The sequence below is a fragment of the Oreochromis niloticus genome, linkage group LG8, assembly GCF_001858045.2.
Source record: "Oreochromis niloticus isolate F11D_XX linkage group LG8, O_niloticus_UMD_NMBU, whole genome shotgun sequence".
NCBI lineage: Eukaryota > Metazoa > Chordata > Actinopteri > Cichliformes > Cichlidae > Oreochromis > Oreochromis niloticus.
In genome coordinates this window covers 9,962,183-9,982,757 of record NC_031973.2, presented here as the reverse complement: position 1 = coordinate 9,982,757, position 20,575 = coordinate 9,962,183, and the positions used below count along the sequence as shown (strand labels likewise).

Below are 20,575 nucleotides of genomic sequence, written 5' to 3'. Positions count from 1 at the left end.
TTTCTGATGGTCAGTTTGGACTGCAGCAGGTCGTCTTGACCAGGTCTAATGTGCCAAAATGCATTGGTTTGCATTGGCCCCAGTGGGTCTCAGAGGATAATAATGCTATAGTGCTGACCTGTTTTTGACTCTCGGATTCTTTAATGTTGCTAAAAAAATTTTAACCTCATGAAAGTCCCTGTCGAATGGAAACATTTTTGTCCTTTCTCTTAAAAAGAAAAAAAATCTTAGTAGAAAGGTATCCATCGCTTGCACTCCATCCATTCCCAGACAGAGGAACCTGCCAAAAACCCTTTGTGTTTACCCAGTGTGCTTTCTGTCACCATGGTCGCTCATACTTGTCCTGAAATCACCAAATTTGGCGCTAATAGAGATGTAACACACTTTGCAGATTATGTAACACTGCAACATTGATTAGTTATGCCAAAAATCTCTGCTCCCATACTCGCTTTGGGGGAATTTTAGGAAGGATACTAGTTTGTCCCAGGCGACGGTAAGCAAGGAGACACTGGCTTGCTGCAGGAGGAAGATTTTGATTAGAGCAGAGTTAAACAAACTGGCAGTAGGTTGTGTGTCACTGGTTGGCAGGATGCACTGAGCAACAACAGCTGGCATAATATTTGCTCTCTGTACAGGACATCACGAATTCAGATTAAGCCCCGAGTAACACTGCAAAGCCTGCAGGCCATTAACATACATACAGGCTAAAGCAATCGCTGCTCAGCAGCTCCTGCATCTTCCCTTCTCGCCACTTCAGCCTTTAACGTCTTCCAGTGGTCTTTTTTGAGCCGAACACTGAAGTGTTGAGTAATGCTTCAGCTTCGTTTAAAAAGGTTTTGTGCTGTTATTTATGATGGTCCCGGTTATTTTAAGGGTCTGGCTTGTGTGTGTGTGTGTGTGTGTGTGAATCTGGGATGTAGGACAGCTCCCCCTGGTTCCTTTGCTTTCTGTGTGATTAATGAGAAGAGCTCTGCAGTTGGTTAACTTCCACACTTATACTTACTTTATCAAAGACAGAGAAAGGGGGGAACTCTGGAGGGAATGTGTCTTGTTAGCTCTCTCTGACCTCTGACTTTTTAGTGCCAATGAAATTAGGAGAAAAGCCAGAACAAGTCTCCTGAATGTAAATTACTTTTGACTTTGCTGAGGTCTTAAAGGACTTTTCCCCGTCTTTCATTCTTTCATCTCAGAGTTTGTAAAAGTCTTTTCAATCATGCTCAGCTTTTGTGGCAAGGTGATCCTGCAAAATGCTTGTAACTACTTAAAAAACATCATATAAAATCACACATTTTCCACCAAGGCGTGCCGGTATCCAGTCCACAAACCCGCTCCACCCATTTCAGTTGTTGTCAGCCTCGCACAAACAAAATCCCTCAGCCTAAGGTGGTAACCACTGATGTCACTACCACAAGAAACTCACCAGTGAGTCACAGATACAGCCCACAGATTCTATCCACAGTGAGTTTATTTGGTTAGTTTGCAAAACTGGAAACATTTTAAAATATAAGTTTTGAAAATAATGGTGAAAAAAGAGCAAATATCCCAGCTTTCAACATCAAGTGTCCAGGTGAAATATGTGTGCTCACTGACAGCTGCAAGTCCCAACAGTCAGCACATCTATGAGGTCAAAATGCTTTTAAAGTCCATCAATGGTTTGTGCCCAAAATCCAGCCGTCTTATAACACCTCAGAGCATTTACTGGGGACATAAAACTGAAATCTGCCAAAAACCACTTTAAAGGTTTGCTGACTTCACCCCAAAATAATGTTTTTAAAATCTTTTTTACCCCTAAAATTTAAACTTGTACCACTATCTTTGCTGTTGCAGAGGTCGCTTTTAGATTTCAGTGTCTCTGGCAGTAGAAAAAGCAAAGTTTCAAAGGCTATCACAGGAAACAGCACAGCTGAGAGGGGTTTTTGTGTGTGTTAGATTAAATTCTGTATCTTCACACTTTTTACTCCAAATCTTTTGTCTCATAAAGCTTTTAAAGTCTTTGAAGCCCCAAAACTTTTAACAACGCATCAGACTATTGCATCATGCAACCATGAGCATCAGCATTGCAGTTTATTTTTGCGTTATTCCTGCACACAGCACCCTGATACTGTGTATCCTCTCAGTTGTTTATTCTTGTGTAGATTAGCCACACCACGATGTTAGTCTACTAAAATGTAAACTGTTTGAACATATGAACGTATTACCTTAAGTCTGACAGGACTGAAAGGCAGATTTCTGAACCTTAATCCTGTTAATGTGTAGAATATATATCTTGATATTAAGCTTTTACAAGGATTAGAGCCATAGGATCTGTGCTACAGGGTAAATATGGGTCGAGTTCTTCATTCAAAGTCTAGAATGAGTGCAAATACGCTCCTTATCCATCCTGGTAAGCAAGTCCAGAAGAAGGCTGTGATTCTTGTGCATCCTGTGGTCCACAGTGACCTTAAGATTGCACAGCGTGTCTTTCTCTTCAGGCCTTCAACCCTGTGGAGGCTCCAGGTGACTCTCACACAAAGATGTCAGGCATTCAAGGAGAAATTCTGCAAAAGTGCAGTTCTCACAGGCTTCACCTCCATCTGCTGCAGCAGGTTTGTCTGTGCTTCTTTATTTTATTCCTTTAAACTGATCCGAAACACCCTTGCAGTTTGCAAACTAGCAGTGGTCATTATTGTCCCAGCAGGCCTCACAGAAGTTGAGGAAACATTGCAACAGACATGGGCTCAGTGAAGACCTCAGAGGTTGAGCACTGAAACTGTTCTTCACACCAGAGACTGCTGCAGGAAGCCATGGCGGCAAGCTTACGTAAACCACAATGTTACTTCCTGGAAAACAATATGAGCTTTTGTTTTTCATCTCCGAGCTCGTGTTTTCTTTGCCCTGATACTCAAACATACTGAATAAGCCAGATTAACTTGGCTCTAATCTTTCAGTTAAAGGTGAACTAACATATTATCTGGTATCCAACCGAAGACCCACATAACACTATTCAGTGGCTCGCACAGATGCATCCACTCACCTGAGGGTATGAATGCAGCCCATACACGTGCTCTGCAAGCTTAAATTAGAAAATGACACAGCAATTATCCGTGTGCACGCACCACTGTGTGCTGTTTCTCTATAGCTCATCATTATCTGTCTGAACCTTTGCTCTGGTGTTTGTGTCAGTATTACCGCTGCTGACCCTGTTTTAGGCAGGCGTGATTAACACTTTGAAGGCAAATGTTGAATGTTGAAACTCCAGAGGATGAAAAAGGCCTGTATGAATACAAAAGTGTTAATGAAAATTTATATCATTTATTTATGTATTAATATTTACCATTTATTTCTTACATTTTACAGATTTATCAGACAATTTAAGTTCGTATTAGTTTGTATTATCTGAAGGGGTTTTATCACAATTTTGCTTCATTTTTATCATGTATACACTCATCAGACACATTATCGACTGATTGCTGATCAGATATCTTATCCTCCCATCAATGCATTTACACATGTAGACAGTAAAGATGTCCATCCTTTTATAACCACCAGAGTGCATTTAGGATGTGGTGGAATGGGAGCAAATGTGTGACTGCTCAGACGCCCAATTTTACCATTTTTTTCTATTCTTGGCTTTCTATGACATCGGAGGGAGGTGATGTCCCTAATATGGTCATCTGCTGTTTGTGAGGGGCAGCCAATCAGGAGAAAGGCAGTTTAAAGGGAGAGGAGCTAAGGCAGAGGACCCAGTACAAGTTAAATAAGGATTATTTTAAACTGTCAGATTAAGCTACTTTTTTCTTTTTTTCTTTTTTTGCATTGTAGTATAAATACTCTTAAGTGAGAATAAATTGTAGTATTTCATCCAAGTCTGAAATAAAAGAAATAAAGGGAAAAGGAAGGAAAGGTTACAAGAAGATAAACAGTAAAAAAGATAAAAAGCAAAGATTTTTATACACTTTAATTAAAGTGTTAATCCAATATTCCCAGCCCAAATTTAAATTTGTATGCCAATAATCGCATCCCATCTTGTTCAAATCATTAGCATCATTAGTCAGATTTATAAATAATCAGCCTTGTCCCAACAAAACCATCTCAGTTATACGCGTTATAAATCACTCGTTCTACAGTTTCCAATAGTCTGGTCAATCCAGTCCAGCAAGGGTATCCTCTGATCCCCTTTTATTTCAGAGGGGAGCCCATTCCAACAAAAGAAGAGATTAACAGCGCTCATGGGTGACTGAGAGCAGCAGCTAAGCAGATTTACTTTTCAATTACTTGGACGGTAGAAACGTTTTGTAAGCAATCTCCCCCCTCAGTTTATAAAATCCATGTTTCTAGTATGGAAACCAACCAAGATTATGAAAACCAGAAAGATTTTTTTGTAGTTTAATATTTCTTAGTGGAAAGTGTTGAGACAACATAATCTAATGCAGCGCCATCCCCGGGCCACGGACCGGCACCGGGCCGCAAAGTTGAGGCTCGGGTGTAAAATTGATGGTTGTCAGGGTTTTTATCGTTATTTTTTTTTTTTATCGTTAACTCTTTTTCCCTGGGTCTTTGTGTGTTATGAATAAATCTTCTTTTTTTTTTGTTACAGTTACTGCTTTTATTTTGTTGTATTTATCCGCAACACCTTAAAGGACGGTCCGTGAAAATATTGTCAGACAAGGTTGGGGACCGCTGCTCTAATGGACATGAAAACATAGACTGTAAATAAAAGATGGACAAAACCACCAGTTTAGATTTTTTGCAATTTGAATTTTAGCATTTTGGCCACATTTTTCTTTTCTTCTTGGCGTGAGACGTGACCATGTGTAGACTAAAGTGCAGGTGTATTGGGATAGAGACAGACCTGCTAATTAGTGCTAAGTAATAAAATAGTCAATAAAAGTAACCAAACCACCGTTTCAGGTTCTAAACATATTAATTCACTCCCTTTCAGAGCCTCAAGTGGTCATTAGAGGAACTGCATTTCTTAGCTCTTTTCTTGTTTTCTTGCCACACGGGGAAAACAGAGTTCAGGAAAGCTAATTAATAAATATCTGGTGCTATAAAAAGAAATGACAGCAACACTGACTTGTTCTCAGCAGGTACACATTTTTAATACTCAACCATGATTCAGCACATTACACTGAGGAGCAGCTGATGGGTTTAACACAGGTAAAGCAGGAGTAGATCTGAAACCCTTTAGCCTGTCTGCGCCCTCATCGCCCAGCCAGAGACATACAGTATTTACATGAACCAACAGGATCTGCATGGCCAAACATCAAGTCTGTGGTAGCAGGGCTTGAGTTTATGTACAGGATTATAACAACAGGCTTGGAGAAATGTTGGAGTTGAAGGTTACAGGATGCTTCACAACACAATGGTTCACAGTATATTAAGCACAAGTCCATACACTTACAGCAGAAACAGTATAAAAAGAACCACCAGGGTCCCTGATGGACCCTGTTAAAATAGAGCAATGTCGCCATCTTCTGGTCAGATCACACATCTGCTCAGAGAACAACAGTTCAGACAACGTTTAACTTCACCAGCTCGGCTATCTAATTCAGTCAAGAATGAATGCAGAACACGTACTATCTAAATGCAGAAGTAGCAGCTACCTATCTGTCTATCTGAGGACCTGTCTAGTACAAAAAGATATTTATGACCCAACAGTCAGCTTCCAATGGCTTTAAAAGGAGAGTCCTGTACAATTTTAAAGGACCATACCAATGTTTTTGCACATTTTAGCTCTTTGACCAGTACACTTAATGCAACTTTGGACTTATTTCTAAACAAGGTTGTTGTCATTCAGCCACCGTTTCCTTTGTTTTTCTGCTCAGATATAAGAAATCAATGAGCAGACTCCTGAAGCTGTTTGTTCTATGCTGTTATCATAGGATGAGCGGCCTGGTTTACCCCTCAACTACTCTGAGAAAATATCTACAGATAAGACATTTAGTGTGAGGGATTTTGATTTTGTATTGCACAGAAATCACATTAATTAATAACACATTAATCACACTAGCAGGGATTTTTCTTTTTAACCACAGCCAAAAGAAAATCATTGGCATTATTATAAAATTGTATTTTAACCATTTTTTAAAATTGATTTCATTTAACCAAGAATAATATGCATTTTGTTGTTATTAAAGGTTCTGGCATAATAGAAAAATTCATACATTTCTGTCATATAATGTAACACACAGTGATTAAATATCTCATATGTATTTCAATTTTTCTGATTTCCTATTGGTTGTATTGGGTTAGTCTAAGTTTGTGTGATATTTGCGGCTTACTGCAAATATCAAAGATCAAGATAAAGCACATAATAATCCCTTACTTTGCACGATTGTACTTTACCACTACATCAGTTTGTTAAGGTACAGGTCTGTCCATAAATATTTGGACAATAAGACTTTGTGTGTAGTTTTGCCTCTGCACACCATCGCAGTGGATTTTCAATCACGCAATCAATATGTGGTTAAAGTGCAGACTCTCAGCTTTAATTCAAGGGGTTTTACAAAGGTATCCCATTAACTGTTTAGGAATTACAGCTATTTTAAAACATATTAACTGGACAAACCAACATTATTTTCAATATAGTGGTTGTTTTTAATTCTTGGATCAAATCCCCACCTGAAGTCTAAAACCTATGGACAACAACAAATGCTGTGTTTCCTCCCTTGCAAAGCTCTGACAGGACTTGATGAGTTGTTTTTCTCCTTCTTCATGCATTTGTCTTCTCATCATTCTGGCACAAGTTAATCTTGGTTTCATCTGTCCCTCTGTTTTCTGGCAAAGCCTAATCTGGCCTTGTTGTTCTTGAGTGTAATCAGAATGTCCCAGATTGCAGATTTGGCCATTCGTAAAGTTTTTCCTGTCTCTCTGATGGGTTTATTTTGGTTCTTCAGCCCAATGATGGTCACCTTCACTTTCATTGCTTTGTGCCTTAAGTGTTTCAGTGAACAGCTACCAAATGCAGCGTCAACACTTAAAATCAACTTTGGATCTTTTATCTGTTTAATTTATCATAGAAAAATTAGGGAACTGCTTATCTGGTCATGAGACTGTTTGTCAGTCAATCGTACAACAACTTTGTATTAATAATTCCCAAACAGTTGATGCAATAGCTTTTTTACTACAATGATCAGACAGTCGCCTGTAAGTACAATGTTGGCAACAGTGGGAAGGCAGAACTAAATTTTACCAGGAAGAGACCTCCGGGTCAAACAGGATCAGGGAGAGACCGTGATTGGTTGAGAGGTGAGTGAAAGGGAGGAAGATAAAGGAGATTACAAGGAGATTGGCTCAGTAAGGCATTAATAAGCGCTTTAAAAGGGACAAATAAGGTTAATCTATCCAAATAAGAAACAAGCTAAAGGAGAACGTGTGTAATGCAAAGTGACCTCATATGTAATAAATGCACTAAAACTTGCTAAATCAGTGGTATGGTCCTGAGTTAAGTAGCTTAGTCATGGGTCCAAATGAACAACTGCACTTTCACCAGTAAAGGTATAAGACAACAGCCTGAAGAGAGAAGCCCTGTTTGAAAAAGAAAACCACATCTGGATTTTTATAAAAACCTAATGTGGGACAAGCCTCACCTGCTGTGAGGAGTTTGGAGTTTATCTACATTAATCATTTCAAAGGGACATTAGTGATGGTCAGTCAGCCTTTTTACTTGATGTTTTGCTCTTTTTCTTAAGCTCACACAATGTAAATAGGTGAAATTAGCATAGATTCTTGTGTGACCGTCTTAAAATTTCCCCCCCGGAATATTTTACGCGAGCAGTAGATTCCTTAAAGTACATGCAATTCTGATATTTTTTATTTTCAGTAAAAGGACCTGATCGGCGTGCTGATAAATCTGTCGACCTGTTAAACTCTAATCGGGCTGAAACTCACACATCGAGCACTGCAAATGACCCGTACAGCTCAGGAAAGCCTGCCCACAGCACACACCCGCGATTCACGAAGACTGAGTTCAGATTTGACAGACGGCCGTTTGCACTGACTGAAGTTTGGGAGCATCTTTCTTTTCTTTTCCTCACCCTCCTCAGGCGGTCACATGGCACAGGTGGTAAGCCAACAGCACGGCCTCAATCAGACCAGAATCTGTGTGTTTGCGTCCTCCGCCCGGTGTGTGTGTTTGTTTTTGGTGTGTGAATGATGAGAGTGTGTGTGTTTAATCTCACTGATTTCATTTGATGGCTGCTGATCGTGTGTGCGTTTGCCGTGCGTGTGGAAGGACGCATCTTTTCCCTCGCTGTGCGTGTAGGTTATGTCGTTGTGCGGCAGATGTTCTTGTATATGTGCGTTTGGCGTCTCCGGGCGTGCTCGCGCGTTGATGACCTCGTCGATCCAGCTCCTGAAGCGGCTGACTCGCGTGTAGAGCGCAGGCGAGGAGGGATCGGCACAGCCGTAACCCCGGGCGACAACGCCAGTGAGGATCCATCGACCTGTCTCCGCCTGACACACTAACCCGCCTCCAGAGTTGCCCTGGCAACTGTCGTCATGGAGGAGGCTGGTGTCTGGAGGACTGCCAGCACACAGGGTGCCGTGACTGGAGAAACTGTTGCCATAGCGCTTCTTACATTGCCATGACGACATCAGAGGAACCCAGGAAGCAAGAACAGAGTCTAGAAGAAGAGAAAAAGGACAACAGGATTACAGGATTACAAATACTAAAGCAAACAGCTGATTAAGGCGATGCTACAGGTGTAAATATGTTTTTATACTCATTTTGGGCCATGGTGTATAACGTGTTAGACCAAAGGACTCATTAGTGCTGTGTTTAAGCACATGAGAGAGTACCAACAGAGCACGCTCACATCTGCAATCGATAACTTATAAACTGATTTTAGAAACAGAACATAAAGTCATCTGTCTGCCCGGCTGGTCTCATGTTCATCTCTGATGTCCGACCATCTTTCAGGGGTGTGTCTAGAAGAGTCGCATACGGTGGCACCAACCCTTCCTGAACCCCCACCCCACCAAAGCCACTGGAGTAGAGTACCATTAATCTTATAGTCCCTAAAACCATTGGATGAGAGCATGGATAGAGCCAGCAGGAATGTTACCAAGTATATTTATTCAAGTACTTGTACTATGCTGCGTTCAGATTTTACTCCATCCCATTCTGAATGTGAATATTCAACTTCATACTCCATTTATTTAATGTTTTAGTTACTTATAACTTCTCAGATTAATTGCATTATTATAGATCAAGCTGCTGAGGAATATATATAAGTATTTAACATCATCAACATTTCACAAATTCAATAAGTAATAATAACAATATTATACTAATACTTCACTAAGTTTGGGTTTTGCTGCTGTCTGCTTTAACTACGGTTGGATAAAGGTGTTGTTGGCATTCACTGTATGAACTACTGATCCTTATAGTACGAATCTGTTTAAACAAAGTCTTGAAAATTGATGTTGTTCTGTGATCAGTACCTTAATTTTTCAGTTATTCAAAATTATTGTCACATTTTTCCTCGTATGTTATCATAAAAATGTAATCACTTTGTGAAGACCTTCAATTCGAAATATCCCAACAAAATGAAACAATAATTTTGAACACGGCTTTATCCAATATTTATATTTCTGCTTTGGAAAAAGTCTGCAAATTAGAGCATTTTTAGAAAGATTACAGCAGCTCTGTGAAGCCGTGATTATGCGGGGGGGGAAAAACACAAGCTTACAGGCTTAGTTTACCTTGTTAGTATTCTAATGTAAGCCCTAACTTTTGCTAATTAGCACCCGACAGAACAGAAGCAGCTGATGGAAATGCCATTGTTGTACAAGTATTTGAACAAAGACGATGAAACGTGATGGGATCTCCAGAGTTATTAAAATTCATCTTGTGGGAGGGCTTAGATGTGCGTGTGTCATGTTTTGTGTTTTTTCGTTGCCTTTTGTGTTACGTAGCCTGATGATTGATGTGCATTTTGCTAATTTTTTTGTCAGTATGAATTAGCTCTACTGCATGTGATAACTGAGACAATTCTTTTTCATTTTCAAGCAGCTGCTGTAACTGGCTTCACCAGACAACAGATACAAATGAACCTTTAGAGTCATGGCTCATTTACAGTTATTTTCCTATTGGTCAATTAGCACTTTCGCTGTTAATTAAACAAAATCAAATCACAGGGAATTAAATGAAATGCAGTTTCCTGTTAATCCATGTACCATTGAGGTCTAATTTCATCAAACACTGCATGTATTAACCACATGGTGGCGCCAGAGGAAAAGTTAGGAACTCATTGATGTCATTAGGATTCATTTGCATTGGAAAAATGGAAACCTGTATTAAATTTCATAGTAATTTCATAGCAATCCGGCCACATGTTGTCGGGGTCCTGGTCCTGACACTAGTCCAGCTCCTCTGCTCTCTCATTTATATTCTGTCCTCTATAAAATACTGATGTGAAAATTTGCTGATTTTTACTGTTCTATACGTTTGTTTGTTGAATGTCAGACTTTGTCATTAAAGATGTTACTACAGATGTAACTGAACAGATTTCCAGAATGAAAGTGTTTCTGATTTGTGGTCCAGCACCCTCTATAAAACTTACTAGTCAAAGTAAACCTCAGAAATTCCACAATTCCAGGTTATTCTTATACTTCTGCAAATTTGTGCACCTGTGTTGAAACACACTGTTCACAAACTGGTGATCTCCTCCACCCAGATGTTTCATCTGAAACATATTTTTAGACTTTATCTTTATATAACTGCCTACCTGGACCCGTCCAGCCAGCTGTAACCGTGACCACACAAGAAGATGGAGTACTTCCCCCTGAGTCTGTGTCAGCGGCAGGAAGGCATGCTGCATTGGTGTTGGGGTCAAAGGTCAGACAGTGATTCTTTGAGCTAGGTAGCTTAAGCAAAGCCAGATCGTGTCCTCCGCTCTGACCCTTAAACTTCCTGTGAACCACCACCTGCTCCGGAGTGAGACGTCGCTCCGACCCCCCAACTATCACCACGTACCGGGACGGATCGCCGCCAAACCTTCAGCAGAGAGACAGAAGCAACGTAAGGGTGATTTACACTCGTGTATTACTGCGTTGAGTGGTTCCACTGCAGTGTAGAAACTGATTTATTAATATTGCTTTGGATTTACCTGGTGACACAGTATGCAGACGTCAGGGCCCAGCAGGGGCTGATCAGAGTGCCACTGCAGAGAGGACTGCTGTCTTCTTCCTGAGACCGAAGCCACACAGACACCTGCCATGGCCACGTGGTCCTGAGCAAGAAAAATGAACAGATCAAAACTCCTTCCTGCTTCTCTTTTTGGTCTTCGAAAGTTCAATTTGTTGTTTCCCATTCAAATTAACTTCAGTTCAACATACCGATGTCAGTTTAACCAAAATAACCACAAAACATGTGATGTTTTTGAAACCAGAAGCAAAGGTTTGTGCAAGATTCACCAGCTTGCGAAACGTTTCATATGTCTGCTCTGGGAGCAGTGGGTCAGCAGGTCCATGTCAGACACACCATGAAAAGGAGGAGCCGGGGTGGAGGTGGGTTGCAAAGCAGCTTGCAGGCAAGCAAAAGCAATTTAAATAGTGTGTCTTATATGAAATTTATTAACTGGATGTGTAGGAAGAGATCAACTCAGCTATCAGCTTTTTTCTACTTTTTATAAATTGCATACAAATTATTATAAACTAAGAATCTCAGAAAACCTGTTTTTAATAGTATTTGTCCTGTAATCCTGCATGTGCTGTGTGCTGTGATTTCTGTGAAGGCCACAGGTTGCATGAATAATCCAGCGGGGCTGGGAGGTGAGCCAAATATTTTGAACCCTGTCTATCCAGTTAAGCCACAAATAGAATATTTTTGAGAATATTTTCGAGAAAATGGTGTGAGAAATGAAGTAAAACAGGTTTAAATTTTCATTACTTCTATTTTACCTGACTTTTCTCCCTACCTGAGTATGTTTTCCTCTCCCTGATTTGTCCTCTTGCCATCCTCCTCAGCCAGCTTCCTCAGCCCACAGCTCGGCTCTTCAGGCTTAATCTGTGCCGCTGATTCTCGTGGCATGACGTCACACCGCACCCCTGCATCCTCCCTTCGTCTGCAGCCCTGGATGCTCTGGCCCAGAGAGGGACACTCGCCTAGGAACTCCTCTTTCCCCGTGCACCTCACCTGGTCCAGGTGGACGGGTCCTTTCCCCTGACCGAACCCTCCAGCTGCGACTGCTCGACCGCTGGGGATGACACACATTTGAGAAGATGTGGCTTTATGGGATGTTTTTGTTTTCACTAAAACTGTCGTCTCTCATTCACCCACACAAACATTAACCTGTGTCCAAGCTGTCTGCACACCACGGCTGCGTTCAGATCGTTCCAGCCTGAGTCGCAAATACTTCCCCAGTCACCATGGAGATACACTTCGACTCGACCTTCCTTCCTGCTGCTGCCACCCACAAGACGCACCAGGGGACCTTACCAAAAAAAAAGAAAACGAACGCTCATTCATATTCATGTATGCGCATCTACAGAGACGGAGGTAGCTGTATGTCCACTGACAGTGTTAAATGTCATCCAGTGTCTCTTTATCCGGCCACTGTTCTCATTCTAATGGACTGTGTGTGTCGACAGGAGAAGCAGGACCTCTGGAGAACAGAGCCAGTGACATCGCTTTATTTTCACAGCTGTCAGCATATGACATGTAAACCATTTGGACAGAAAAACACCAGTGTAAACAAGGAAGGCAGGCAGCATGCGAGCAGCGGTCTGCAGCGACAGCTTGCCCTTTTGTGGCAAAATAAATTGCAGCACTACCAAATTTCTGCAGTCCGGTGCATTGATGGTTTAGCTCCGTTATTTCTTCCACTATATGACAAAGAAAATAAACTCTTTAAAATTATGATTATGTTCTGAGACAGGAAATATATCTTTGTAAATTTCAAGGTATTATTTTTAAAACCTGATCTTTATTTTTGTCCATACAAACATTGGGCATGAGTGGCTTAAAGGGTGAGGAGGAGAGCTCTGGAGGTTCGCCAGTTTGGAAATGAATCTAAGTGGTGAGTGCTGCTGCTGTGATGTCCTTGAGCAAGGCAGCAGTCTCAAGTGGTTCACAGCAAAGACTGTATATAAATGATAACTTACAGTTGGTTTAAACCTCTGCATTCAATCTGCACCGTATGTGTGCCATAACTCCCCTGAAACAGCTGCGACTACTCCGATTGGCCTGTTCAGTACCGCAGATTCCTCCGATGCATTTCTGACTACGTTTTCCTTGCAGTTTTTTTAATCGTTTATCAGTTATTATTGAGAGAATAACAGCCACCGCCTCAATATAAGTTCTCACAAATGTCAGAATCTGTCAATTCCTGGTGGGACACTGCCGAAACTATCAGGAAGGATGTGATGGAATCATAAAAAGTGGAAACACTTGAGTGACAAACATGTTTGCCTCAAAAGATGCTCATAACACAAAGCAAGGATCCAGCAGCGAAAATTTTCCCAGGAATGTATTTGTCTACTTGACTCCCTCTCACCTAAAAACATCATGTGACACTACCAGAATGTATTAGAGGTGTCTAAAGGGCGGATCCTGAGGACACACCTGAGGAAAATTATCCTGAAACTTAAAAATGTTTCAGAATTTAATAAACTAATCGGCTGATTCAACCTAAACTACCGCATGAAATCATCACCATCGCTCACCTGTGGAAGGTGCAATGACCGGCACCTCATTAGTCTCCTCGTCGGACCTTCCTCTGCAGCGAACACCGACGTCCTCGCTGTGGGAGCAGTCGGTCCGTCCCCAGATACCATGTTGGCAATCCAGCAGCGAGGTTTCAGATCCCTCACACTGGACATCGTCCAGGAGGATCAGGCCCACGCCCTCGCCAAACGTCCCATCGGATACGACCTCAGCGTGACCCCTGGAGATGGAGAAGAGTTTATCGTCTACTTATGAAGTGTTAAAAATGCAAACAGCAGTCTTCTTAGCTGTAACTGTGGCAAGCTTGGGGTGCAAAGAGTGCAGGTGCAGTTTTCACTGAAAAAAGCTGCATGCAAAAAGACTAAAACTGTGTTCATACCTGTAACCCAGCTGTCTGCAGACCACCTCTGCATGCTGCTGGGTCCAGTGGTCGTCGCACACCGTCCCCCAGTCACCGTTATGAAACACTTCGACTCGGCCCTCCCAGGGACTGTCTCCTCCAACCAGACGCACCACACCGTCTGAAACATTTTGTGGTTATAAACAAAAATCAGATCTTCTTTTCTCAAAGGGAAGATTCTGTTTTATAGATGCTACATCTGAAATTAATATTAAAATGTGTTTTTTGGCTTAATTATTGATCAGAGTTTGGCCACATATATTGATATGTTACTGCTCAGCTCACATGAATCCTGTTCCTACTTGTCACAAACAGGATGTTGCTGCTCTATGCAGTAATGATTTAATGATGTTCGGAGCCCGGCGGCTATAAATAGCAGCTTTAAGCTCATCAGTGTGTACAATGGCTATGTGTGACTGTGTATATGTGTGTGTTTGGGTGCGTGTACCTGTATAAGGGCTGCAGGAGACCCCAGCGTCCTCCATGTGGTCACAGTTGTGCTGCTCCCAGTCGCCATGAGGACACTGATCCAGGAACAGCTCGTTTCCTGTGCATTTCACCGCATCCAGCAGGATGGGACCTGAACCCTGACCGAAGTGAGCCCAGGACCAGGCTTTCGCCACACCGCTACAACACAAACACACACACAGAAGGTTTTTACAGAAGGTTACTTAAGATAAGATAAGTGTATTGTCTAAAGGAGCAGAGAGGGCAGACCTGAGAATAAATAGGCCATTAATAAACAGTTAAAAACCAATTACCTGAAAACCTCAGTTTATTTATCAGGTTAACTGACAGAGGGAAAATCTAAATTGATGGCAGTTTTACTTCAACAAAGAGATCAGATCAAATGCTGTCAGCCAGCCAAACAGTGAATAGTACAAAACTGTCTTTCCCACAACATTTGTGTTGGGGTGATTTTGTTAAATGTTCCCATTGTTGTGCTTAAATTTGTAAACCTTGTCTTAAACTGCATGTTTAGATGTTCTTCTGTTCTCCTCCCCCCACATGTAGGATGGTGGAGGAGGTTATAGCCATAGTGTTTAACTGCAGGCACATTCCATCTAAAGGTTCTGGTTTCCTTATCTGGTAAGGGATGGTCACTCCCTGCCATTTAGGGGCTCGCCTATGCTTGTATATGGTGAACCATTAAAGGGGTTAAGCCATATACGGGTGAGGGGAGATGACCTTTGGATAAATAGAAAATGTGGTTAAACAGTTGTAAGCATATATTGTGTGGCAGGAAGTCACATACACACACACACATGCATGCACGCACACACAGTGCCTTAGGTTTTACGATACACCCCAGGGGTTTTACGGTGAGGGGTTGTGTAACAGAGTAAAAGCTGTGAGGGGAGACTGGAGCTTTGGAGTTGGCTACAGGTGTGCTTGTGTTAGCTCTGTGAGCGCAGTCTCCCCTTGCAAACAAACCTTCGAGTGGATCTTGTGTTCTGTTCGCAGTCTCTCGTGGTCTGATTCCAGCAGGGTCGCATGTTTAGACCCAACAATTTGCCATTGATGAAGCTACACAGTGTCGCACAAAACGATCAGCTTTCCCAGGAGGACGATTCATTGACACAAAATCTGTCAGTCTACTGGATATAACTCTGAAAAACACGACTATGACAAAAAAAATATAATCTAAAGATACTCTTTGAATAAATAAAATCATCCAAAATGCTGCTTTATATAGTGATGTCTTCTTAATGCCAGCTTGCTATAAAAAGCCCTTTTGTGTTTCTGCTTGTGCTAAAACTGGAAGCAGGGGGAGGACAGGAAATCTATAAATGATTTTATAAAGTGAAATTTATTCAGTACAGCTTCTTAAATTTTAAAAGGCGCACAGATTCTGAACACTTTGCCATCAGATCTTAAACATTTTAATTCACAGGCAAAATTATGGCTTGTGTGGTCTTTGTTGCTGTTTTCTGTTTGATCTGATATTTGCATTGATATATTGTGTCTTTAAAAAGCCCAACCAGGGACAAGGTCTGCAAGGTAGCTGTGGCTAAACGTTTTATATGCACTGTATAGTTGCATTTTATTTAAATGCACTCATGTTAACATGTGTTGTTTAAATTTTACAAATAAATATTGTATAAATAAAATACAAATATGGGTGGTTTGTGTATACTGAACATTTGTGATTACAGCCTCTCAGATATAAATTTTAAAAAATATTTTCTTATTTTCTTTCATATGAATCATTTAAGATTCATTAGTGAATTATTTATTAGTGTAATAATTTACTTTTTTAATCAGTTAAAAAAAGGTAAAACCCTGTTTTTTCATTCATACATACATTTAATGTTTTTACGTCTACATTTTCCTCATTATATTTAAAAACTTGCACTTCCAATTAAAGTACTAAATGCAGAACTCTTATTTGTAATTGATTATTGTCACAGATTTGAGTTTTTCTTCCTCTGCTGTTTGTTCACAGGAAGGAGGAGTGTTAGCTAGTGCCAGCATGAAAAGTGTCTAAATGTTTGACACATATTCTCTTTCTATTGCAGAGCAAAACAAAAAACAAATACAATCCATGTGGGGAAAAACAAATCGAGTTTGCTTCGTTTCGTTTTGCGTGTCAAAACACATCAGCGCACAGCTGTGTACAGCTGTACGCAGCTGTGTGGGAACCTGTGCATCAGTGTCAGGACATCTATTATTTACAGGCACAAACACAGATGGTGAGGTGTCCCCCAGTGTTTCGGGAGATGAAATGCAACCTCGTGTTAAACATGGAGGAAATTCTTTCTCTTTGCAGCTACAAGTTCACTTTCTTCTCCGTAGGGTTTACACTCTGTGTGTGAGGAAGTATTTTCAAGATGAGACAAACTGCAGTCTGCTCTGCTGGAGAATCCTGAACATCTCCAGCTTACTCAACGGCATCTGATTAATAATTCAATTTTAACTCATTTTTTGGATTTTAAAGATACTGGCATCTTCTGTTTGTCAAGTGATTAGTGAAAATTCCAGAGCCGAATGTTCCCTGTATGTGTGTCATCCAAAATGGCCCACTAATTCTGTCATTTTCAGCTGCCACACTGCAAACCTGTAAATCTTGTGTCATTGTGGTTCCATTACAAGTTTTTCCACTGAGAGAGAAACATATAAACACCTGCCAGGTGCAGTCAAAAAGTTGTGCAACTAAAAAGCATAAGCTGGACCGGATTTACATTTGGCTGCTATCCCCCTGAAGGTCGTCTCCTTGAGCAGCCCTGCAACAACTTGCACACTTGGGATATGTTCTGGATCTCCTCCACTGAGTCAAAAAGGCGACACTTTAAGGACAAAGTCACAAGGAGCCAAAGCGGGCATCTAGGGCAGGTGGCGTGATACATTTGCTTTGGCTAATAAAAAGCCTGCATTTCCAAATCTGCCATTTGCTCTTTCTCCATCAGACGCTTCAAGCAGTTACAGTAATCTAGATGCAGTCAGAGACCCTGAGGGAGTTCAATACATGGCACACAACCCCATGTTTATATACCATGCTCAAAAAAGAAAGGGAACACTCAAACATCACAGTATACACAACGTTAATTAAACTTCAGGGATATCAATCTTTCCCATTTGGAACCATAAACCACTGTGAATCCATTTCATCTGCTTTAGTGCAAATAAAATTGACAAGAGGTACACTGGAGAGGCAGCCACAACTGTCCCAAAAAAGGGAATGTGTCATGGTCCGTGGAAACAGTTAGTGTTCGGCTTGCCTCAGTGGCCACGCCCTCGGGTTGGACCGTCCTCCTGCCTGTTTTGCGCGCAAGAGAACTCCCTCAGTCTCCGTGTCTCCCTCCTTGGATTTTCCCTCCCCTCCGAGCCCCACGGTCTGACTCTGATTGTAAGCCGCAGCATTCTAATTCTGGTTTAGTTTTGACTCTCTCCTTTCCTGCACACAAGTAATTGTTCCTCTTTCTGTTGCAGCTTCCCACGGTCCAGATCACTGCTTCCCAGGGAATTTCAGTTCCTCAGCTTAAGTTATATTCTTAAGTTGTTCCTGATCATTTATGTTAGAGAAATAAATCTGTACATAGTTCCTGTGAATTTTGTACTGAGTCTGCTTTTGGATCCCCACTGTGTGTATGAACCTTCGATCATGACAGAATGGTTTTGCAGGTGGTGGCCACAGAATACTACACTCTGAGTGTTGTACAGATGGTCCAGTTCCTTCAGGGTGGGGTATCCATACGTCCCGTCACAGGAAGGTTTGCTGTGTCTCCAGGCTGTTACAAGAGGAGAGCTGGGCAAGGCTATGGAAGGGCAAGCCAGCAGCTGAACCAGTATCTGCATCTTTGCTTGAGTACGATTGTACAATCAGGAGGATCACTGTCAGATCGACACAGGGACCTGCAGCGGGCTACCCAAGTTCTTTCATCTAACCTGACTGTCACAAACAGATTTTGAGGGATGCATGAGCACTCATCATCTTTTGGCAGTGCCAGTGGCACCCAGTTCTCTTCACCAATGAGACCAGGTTCATGCTGAGAACGTGACAGACATAAAAGAGTCTGCAGGTACCGCAGTACACATTATGCTGCCTGCTACTTTAGGAGTACACTTATCCCCTGAAAACTGTTAGGCCTCTTATTCGTGAGGAGAGACCGAGCCGGTGACGATCCTTGACATAAAAGTCGGGTCAACTTGCCAGGTGGTGACAACAGGACATACAGGGAGTGATCTAGAAATAGCAGCAGTTCTGGACCTGGTCCAGAGGTGCACAAGGAGAAGACCTTCAAGGGGATAGAAAGCCAATTTAAAACAGGCATAGTCTTTGCCTTCTTCATTTGTACATTTGTGGCTCTCCTACTACAGTAGGTGTCTCTGTGACCTGAGGCTCATAACGTAACCTTTAAACTTGGACAAAGATCAAAATGTTACCATACATCTGTTAACTAGTTGTGGTGGAGGTGTGAACGTACCCAAAACCGAGCTGTCTGCACACCACCTCTGCATCCCTGTTGTCCCACTGGTCATCGCAGATAGAGCCCCACCTTCCTGCATGAAACACCTCTACACGACCTTCAAAGTCTTCCTCACCTCCAACCAGTCGCAGAGGAGGGCCACTGCCTGAGAGGAGTTTGAAAGATGGCATGAGATCCAGCAGCATCCACCTTGAATGCTCTCACACACATTTTATTGGAACCGAATCGCTCTGTGCCTCTTATGTATGGGCCGAAACATTCAGGTGCATTTGCCGCGACATTGTGGAAGTCACACTGACCTTCTGGTGGCGCGCACACCACTGCTGCTTCGTTTCCATGGCTACAGTCACCAGTGACGAACATCCTGCTCCGGCACTTACTCAGGGTGTTCTCATCGCCGCGGCAACCCAGACGTTCGTAGTGAAATAGGCCAGAGCCCGAGCCAAACTGAGAGTGCTGCAACGCTGTGCCGATATCGCTGAAATAGAAACGTCACCGGTGAGAATGAACCTTTTACATCAGTCACACGTCACTGTAACTCTTAACAGATGTTTCATCCGACCTACCCCAGACCCAGCTGTCTGCAGATCACACTGGCATCCCGGTCTGTCCAGTGAGAGTCGCACACCGCTCCCCACTGGCCGTTCAGGTAAACCTCAACTCGCCCGCTGCCAGAGATCGAGCTGCCAACCAGACGTGTAGCACCTAAAATCACAAACACGCAAATTTTAATGATCAGAAAACTCAAAAATTCACAATGGCAACGCGAGTAGATAATAAACATAATTTTGACATAATAAACCAAATAAGTTCAGTACAAACTCGTCTTCACAGGCATCATGCATACTGCGAGGTTAACCACTCATCAAGGTGTTTGTTATGATTCAGTTATTAGATTGTGATCATATCTCTGGCAGAGCTCCACTGTTTGATTCAATATTCAGCACTGAACACCTCTACATCACTTTATCAAGCACTTGTCTGTTGATGCATCCTGCAGACAAACATTAGCATTCCTTTGAAGTTTGGTTTCAGGTGTATCTAAAACCGACAGTCATCCTTTAAACTCGTTTGTCCAGAGGGGGAATATCTGTCTCTTCAAATGCTAATCCCTCCAATACATCCAACAGCTCGTAATCATCTGTGGCTGTCTGTTGTTTCATAGCAAATATATAGCTATACAAAACTAAACTTGTTTTCCCAGTAGGCCACTTGTGCAAGATGACACAAAACCAGTGGCCTGTTTAAAAATAAAAAAAGGATTTACATTTATCAGATAAAATTAACTCAACAGACAATTTGTTAGGTACACCATGTGGAAACAACTCAGTGCATTTAGTCAAAATGACCTGTTGAAGTTAAAACTGAGCAACAGAAAGTGGATAAAATGTGACTTTGAATGTGGCATGGTTGTTGGTATTAGACAGGCTGGTATTTGAGGAACTGCTGACCTACTTGGATTTTCCCACACAAGCTCTAAGATTTACAGAGACTGGTCTGAAAAAGAAAAAATATGTAGTGAGCAGAAGCGTGGACCTCTGTCCTGCTAGCACTCATTACAACCAAGGTATGCAGAAGAGCATCTCTGAACATACT

The 20,575-nt window shown here is 41.8% G+C and overlaps 1 protein-coding gene across 1 annotated transcript in view; it reads right to left on the bottom strand.

Annotated features, from left to right (window-relative positions):
- Positions 1–5,056: 5,056 nt before the first annotated feature.
- The window catches only part of LOC100693859 (neurotrypsin), a 32,885-nt gene continuing 17,366 nt past the window's right edge, over positions 5,057–20,575 (bottom strand). Inside the window, exons 4-14 of the mRNA XM_005471458.4 lie at positions 19,546–19,684; positions 19,279–19,457; positions 18,977–19,124; positions 14,500–14,678; positions 14,031–14,172; positions 13,651–13,871; positions 12,278–12,419; positions 11,904–12,182; positions 11,094–11,216; positions 10,713–10,981; positions 5,057–8,606 (exon numbers count right to left, since the gene is read on the bottom strand). Of these exons, the coding sequence (XP_005471515.1) occupies positions 8,071–8,606; positions 10,713–10,981; positions 11,094–11,216; positions 11,904–12,182; positions 12,278–12,419; positions 13,651–13,871; positions 14,031–14,172; positions 14,500–14,678; positions 18,977–19,124; positions 19,279–19,457; positions 19,546–19,684 (2,357 nt within the window). The 3' untranslated portion in view covers positions 5,057–8,070. The remainder of the gene's footprint in view (positions 8,607–10,712; positions 10,982–11,093; positions 11,217–11,903; positions 12,183–12,277; positions 12,420–13,650; positions 13,872–14,030; positions 14,173–14,499; positions 14,679–18,976; positions 19,125–19,278; positions 19,458–19,545; positions 19,685–20,575) is intronic.